The 7,646-nt window shown below is 28.0% G+C and overlaps 1 protein-coding gene across 1 annotated transcript; it reads right to left on the reverse strand.

Annotated features, from left to right (window-relative positions):
* Window positions 1-5,821: 5,821 nt before the first annotated feature.
* On the reverse strand, window positions 5,822-6,697 carry LOC103308122. The gene is made up of 2 exons (XM_008180893.1): window positions 6,400-6,697; window positions 5,822-6,237 (listed from the first exon to the last, which is right to left on the reverse strand). Exons 1-2 carry the CDS (start codon window positions 6,695-6,697, stop codon window positions 5,822-5,824), a joined length of 714 nt encoding a protein of 237 aa, XP_008179115.1.
* Window positions 6,698-7,646: the final 949 nt, after the last annotated feature.

Raw genomic sequence — 7,646 nt, forward strand, 5'->3', positions numbered from 1 at the left:
GAAATTTTTTAGGAGCCAACTACTGAAGTACTACCAGTAAAAACCGCTAGTGTCGACGACTCAACTTAGATACAGCCAAAATATTAGGTATGTACTTTGAAAAAAATATGCCACTATAATACGGCTTTGAGACAAAAAAAAAATTGTCAACGATATATATAATAGTATACAGATTATGTCATATATATAATAATAATAATAATAAGTTTATTTTTTAGCAAAAACAATATACATTTACATAAATACATTAGAATAAATACATATGACACAATGTTTGCAACTCCCCTTTAAGCGTAAGCTTGTTTTGGGGGGTGTAAAAGTTTGAGTACAATACAAAATTGGAAAAAATAAAAGATAATACAAATTATTATAAGATTTACATAAACTAAGAAAAACTAAGATAAACTAAGAAAAAAGAAAAATATTTTTAGTAAACGATATAAACGAAGATATATTTACATCAATTTATATAGTATGATATACTCGCAAAACTTATATCAAATTAAGACGTTTTATCATAAGTTTAAGTTTGAGAGATCTAAAGTTTTCAGAAAAGATTTAAATATACATATATTTTTGTAATTATAAACATTAATATTCAGCTGTCTACATATCAGAGATGCTGTAGATATAGAACTTTTTAGACCTAATTGCTTTTTTGAAATAGGCACACAAATATTAATATTTTCTTTATATCGAGTATTGTATGAGTGATTAACTCTAGCTAGATTATGCTTAAATCTGTATAAGCTTAATAGGATATTTTTATAGTATAAATTTTGTAAGCATGAAACATTAAGTTCTAAATAAGCAGAATCATTACTATAATACACAGGTCTCAATAATAAAAATTTAATTAACCTATTGAGTGTGATTTTAAGCCGATAAGTATGTGAATCATATGCTTGACCCCAGATACAAATACCATAATTAACAATAGATTGTGTTAGGGATAGGTATAGTAAGCGTTTGATGCGAATATTAAATAAGAACCTGACATCATGAAAAATAAAGAAAAATTTTCTAACGGTATTTGTTAAATTATTTATATGAGAGGCCCATTTTAGCTTACTGTCAATAGTTATACCTAAGTATTTTATAATGCTAACCTGTTCCAATATTATACAGTTACTGCAGGTTCTATTACATTGGACTGAGTGAACGGTTATTTTATTGTATAAGTTAAAATCAGAAGTACTATTAAAAAATATATATTTAGATTTATTAATGAAAAACAATTCTGTACCTATCAGTTAAAAGTCTACAAACTATTATATGGCAATATTTATATTGATAAACAATAATATTATAGTGGTTTATTAGGATATTTTCTTTTTTTTATTTTTGAAAATATATCAACTTCATTATCTATAAATCAATTTTACCTGATTCATCTCTTATAAGTTATAGCCCATACTCTATTACTCTGGTATAGCCATATAGGTATTATACTATATATTTACAAATTAATATTATCTTAAATTATAATATATATTTTTTGTTTTATTGCTTGCTTATCGGCTTAAGTTTTGTCTGTTTATTAAACATACCAGAAATTATTTTCGATTCTCGAGCAGTTTGTGGTAATTTTATATTTTTAGCCGTACCACCCATTTATTTTTTTTGAAGTCATATTTTGCTCAAATTTAAAAGATAAGTGTAAACACGCATCACAAAAAAATTAATTTTAATTTACGTAGAATAGGGTATACTCAACTAAAATATTAACACAAATAGTTGAATCATACACGACTGTCGCAAGTTAACTGAAGTCCGTGATCAATGATAATTAATAAGAGTGCCAATCGGTTGTTGTTTTTAGAATTTGTATTAATTTTAGATTTTAGAAATTAAACTATACGAGATTATGATACTAATTATTATTATTGTTGTGCATATAACAATATTAATATGTTCATTTTCCTCCACAAAACACACTCACACAAAGTCACAAGCAAATATACATAAATGCATACCTATACATACAATGTGTATGTCCCCGCATGCGTCTAAATATAAATATATTCCAACTATTCAATTAGTAAAAATGTATCATTGTGACAATAATTGCTTAGTACTTACATAGTATAATATTTTCTGAAAATATTATAAAATAGGCATGTTTTTGTGCTAATAAAATATAGTAATGGTAAGACGGCAACAACTGGGCACGGCCCATCGGGCCGCTTTTAAAATCAGACAGGGGCAAATGCCCACCTTGCCCCCCCCCCAAATGACGCCACTGCAGTCAACCGATTAAGATGTGGCTGCAGGTCGTAGTTTAGATTGCATTAATTAAAATTAACTATACAATTATAGGTGCACTTAGGATAGATTTGATAAGCCAGATTTTTTCAAAAATAGCTTTTAGATAAATAATTGATCAGTGAAAGGTCCATCAACCATGGGCTCGTTAAATTATGTTTAAAATGTATACCATTTGTATTTTTATTTAATAATAATAATAATAAGTTTATTTTTTAGCAAAAACAATATACATTTACATAAATACATTAGAATAAATACATATGACACAATGTTTGCAACTCCCCTTTAAGCGTAAGCTTGTTTTGGGGGGTGTAAAAGTTTGAGTACAATACAAAATTGGAAAAAATAAAAGATAATACAAATTATTATAAGATTTACATAAACTAAGAAAAACTAAGATAAACTAAGAAAAAAGAAAAATATTTTTAGTAAACGATATAAACGAAGATATATTTACATCAATTAATATAGTATGATATACTCGCAAAAATTATATCAAATTAAGACGTTTTATCATAAGTTTAAGTTTGAGAGATCTAAAGTTTTCAGAAAAGATTTAAATATACATATATTTTTGTAATTATAAACATTAATATTCAGCTGTCTACATATCAGAGATGCTGTAGATATAGAACTTTTTAGACCTAATTGCTTTTTTGAAATAGGCACACAAATATTAATATTTTCTTTATATCGAGTATTGTATGAGTGATTAACTCTAGCTAGATTATGCTTAAATCTGTATAAGCTTAATAGGATATTTTTATAGTATAAATTTTGTAAGCATGAAACATTAAGTTCTAAATAAGCAGAATCATTACTATAATACACAGGTCTCAATAATAAAAATTTAATTAACCTATTGAGTGTGATTTTAAGCCGATAAGTATGTGAATCATATGCTTGACCCCAGATACAAATACCATAATTAACAATAGATTGTGTTAGGGATAGGTATAGTAAGCGTTTGATGCGAATATTAAATAAGAACCTGACATCATGAAAAATAAAGAAAAATTTTCTAACGGTATTTGTTAAATTATTTATATGAGAGGCCCATTTTAGCTTACTGTCAATAGTTATACCTAAGTATTTTATAATGCTAACCTGTTCCAATATTATACAGTTACTGCAGGTTCTATTACATTGGACTGAGTGAACGGTTATTTTATTGTATAAGTTAAAATCAGAAGTACTATTAAAAAATATATATTTAGATTTATTAAGGTTTAACTCTAATAGATTGTTATCAAACCATACTTTAACACTGTTTATAATTCTGTTAGCATTAGAGTATAAGAAGTCCGTGGATTTATCTGTTATAAGAATTACAGTATCATCAGCATAACTAATAATTTTAGAATTAATATTCAAGTTTAATAAGCCATTTATATAAATAATAAATAAAATGGGACCTAGGACGGTACCTTGAGGAACCCCATGTGAAATGTGTAATTGGTTACTGTATGTATTATTTATTCTTACTAATTGTGTCCTATTTGATAAGTATGATTGCATTAGGTTATAAATATTACCTCTAAAGCCAGCTTGGTATAGTTTTTTTAGAAGTATAGTATGATTGACGCTATCAAATGCTTTTTTTATATCAAGAAATATACCTAAAACTTTATTATTAGAATCTAAATTGTCATGCAGGACTTTGTTGAACAGGAAAAGAGCATCATTGGTTGATCTGTCAGGTAAAAATCCGAACTGGTTTTTTGAGAAAAACTCATTTTTATTCAGGAATAGCAGTATCCTACTCTTAATACACTTTTCTAATATTTTAGATATAGATAAAGATAGCGCAATAGGGCGAAAATTACTACAATCCAAGGGGTCACCAGATTTGAATATAGGTAACACAACACATTTTTTGAAACAAGAGGGGAATACTCCTTGTGAGATAGACAAATTAAAAAGATAAGTTAAAGGGTAAGATATTGTCATAGCAGTTTTTTTTAAGATATAATTAGTTAATCCATGCTCAAAAAATGAGGTTCTATCTTTAATTTTATTAATATATTGCTCGATTTCAGCAACATGTATTGGCTTAAAAAAAATTGAATCTGCAATATCACACTTGTTGTTTAAGGCTTTCCATGGTTTTTCGACAAACCCTTTAGATCTAATATTATTTTCAATATCACTACCTACTCTGACAAAGAAACTATTAAAAGTGTCACAAATGTCCCTTTCATTATATAATAAGGTATCATTGCCGTATATACTTTTAATGTTATATGAATTACTTTTTTTGCCTGTAACTTCCTTCAATATTCTCCAAATAGATTTAGAATCATTACCAGCTGCCATTATTTTTTTTTGGTAATGTAAAGTTTTTGCTTTTTTTATTAAATTATTTAGTAGGTTACGATACCGAGTATAAGATAATTTTAATTCCCTATCAAAAGGTCTCTTACGTAATTTAAAAGATAATTTATTTCTATTTCTGATTGAGACCGTTAGACCATGTGTAATCCATTCTTTAAGCTTTTTATTATTATTATTATTTTTATATGGTACAGCAGTATTATATGACGATAGGGAAATAAGTTGATTAATTATGTTATTAAATGTTTCATATGCTTTATTTACATCGCTATTACATAGTAAATTATCCCAATCTTCAATGCTAATGAGCATATTTAAGTGATCTATGTTAATTTTATTTCCTATCTCAGATAATTTTTTATTAGTGTTATCAGCTAAATTAACATCGTTTTGAATGTATAGTATAGTAGCGTAATGATCAGTTACATCAGATTTTAAAATATATGAATTTACACTGCCCGTATCTATATTGTTAATAAATATGTGATCTATACACGATTGTGACGTATTGGAGACACGAGTATATTTATTTATGCACGAAATGAAGCCTTTAGATGCCATTATATTTAGATACTCAATTGAGGTAAGAGAGTTATTTTGATTAAGAATATCGATATTTATATCACCGCAAATGATAGAGCGATGGGATTTATTGATACTATTTAAGTACATTTCTAGCCCATCCAAAAAAGGACTGGTATTATCATTAGGAGACCTGTAAATACAAGTAATTATAAAATTATTCATGAGATATTCAAATGATAGTTCAGTTGAGTTGCAATTAGATATAACATTTTCTTTTATATTAGTTAATTTGATAGGTTCTTTAATAAATATAGTAACTCCATCACTTTTATTTAATTTACTAATAGAGTTAATAGTTTGATATCCATTTAATAAAAATTTGAAGTCATAATCCAGCCAGGTTTCGCACAAAACAATTATATCAAAACTTAATGTATAGGTGTCTAACAATAACACAAGCTCATCAAAGTGTCGCCTTATACTTCTAATGTTCATTACGAAAATAGATAAATTATTGCTATTTAATATATTTGTAGGTAAATTACTAAAGCTATCTAAAATTACAGTATTTATGTTTTTTAATAAATTAATATCTTTTAAAATGTTAGATTTCATTGTAAAAAGTGATTATGTATATAATTATTAGAATTTAAAGATAGTATAGAAAATTTTATAAAGCTAGTATAAAAAAAACTTACAACTTATTTATATCCTTGTCAGACTTGATTCTTAGAGTTTTCTCACCATCATCCTTTTTAACCAGTATTTCCGCGTTATTAACCCAAACATATTTGTACCATTTTTCCTTGCAAGCCAGTCTGGTTTTTGAAAACAATGTTCTTCTATTCTTGGTGAGCCTTTCATTTACATAGATTTTTGAGGCCGTTGACCAGCTATTATGAATCATATTAGCATTCAATCTCAATGATTTTACTTTACTAAGAAAATCTTTCCTCATATCAGAAGTTTCAAGTTCAGCAACTATGATGTTTGTTTTATTATCAGACGAATGAATTCGGTAGGCAGATTTTATCATTATATTAGAATTGGATTTTTTAGCGATGACTTGAACGATGTCACACCAATTTTCATTTACAGTTTTTGGGATGCCTTTGAGCTCAATTGCATTTCCAATGCTTTTTTGTTCCAATTCGTCAATTTTTTGATTTATTATACTGATTTCATCCTTAAGTAATTTATTTTCTGATAATATTTTAGAATTTTCAAGTTTTAAGCCTTTGAGTTCTTTCAAAATAGTGTCCATTTTGTTACTAAAATCGTCAAATTGATTTCCCATGAAGTTTACCGAAGTAATTAATTCTTCAAGTTTTTTTTTCGATATAACATTTTCATCATTTATTTTGTCAGGTAGCTTAGATTTATTACCAGAACCAATTGTTTTACACTTATTGCAGACAAATCTCATTTTAGAATTGTTTGAAAGTTTTTTAAAAGCATTTTCATTATAACCAGCACAGAAAAAGTGAAAGACGCTAGTACACGTGGAGCAAACAATTGAATCTTCATCATGAATTATAGAGTCGTGACAATTTGTGCACTCTGTAGGCATAGTAACCTCAATAGGACGAGTTGAACAAAAATAACGATAAATAGCGATACGTTTTCGATAAATATAAGATTAGACAGATTGCAAGAACAATCTAACACTATAGCTTAATGACCGTAGGAAAGGAGATAAGAGAGCACTGAAGGGAAAACACAACCGTCTAGATCGAAAGACTGTACTGTACTGTATATTATATCAATGAATTCAAATTTAACACAAGTCATTATAGTGACCCACTTGGAACCTACTGTACAGCAGAGCGACACCTACTTACCCACCTTTTTTAAGTTTAAAGAACGTGATTTTAGACAAAATGTTCCTTTTCCAAAAATAAATCCCTGTTGAATAAGACAATGGAATGAGCGCATTTTGAAAAAAACAAATCAATTAATATTCATCATAAAAGCATTCCTGACAAATATTTTCCTGAATTAATTGTTCTTGACGAAAATTTTTCCGAAAATTAATTTCCACGTTTGACACAGGTCATGATGGGCGCCCAGTTACTCGTGTGCTCATGTCAACTACGTACCTGTGACTTGTTCTATACAACATTAAATAAGCTAAAGATTATTTCATAATATTATTTTATAGTTGGATGTGAGACATGGTCAACAACAAAGGGTGACGAAGGAAAACTGTTGAGGTTTGAGAGAAAGATTCTGAGAAGAATATATGGCCTTATACGAAACCCGGATAATGGGGAATATGAGCGCAGGAAAAACATAGACATAGAAAGGCTTTTCAACAAACCAATCATTCAAAGTTTTCTAATATCCAAAAGATTAGAATGGGCTGGGCACGTTTGGAGGGCGAAGCAGGATCTGATCAATAAAGTTTTAAATAATAATCCATCTGGGAAGAGACCGCGAGGAAGACCGCGTCAGCGATGGATGGACCGTATAAAGAATGATCTAAAAAGAATGGATCAAACAGTAGTAGGTAATGGAGG

This window comes from Acyrthosiphon pisum, unplaced genomic scaffold, assembly GCF_005508785.2.
Source record: "Acyrthosiphon pisum isolate AL4f unplaced genomic scaffold, pea_aphid_22Mar2018_4r6ur Scaffold_21407;HRSCAF=23902, whole genome shotgun sequence".
In the NCBI taxonomy this organism is placed as follows: Eukaryota; Metazoa; Arthropoda; class Insecta; order Hemiptera; family Aphididae; genus Acyrthosiphon; species Acyrthosiphon pisum.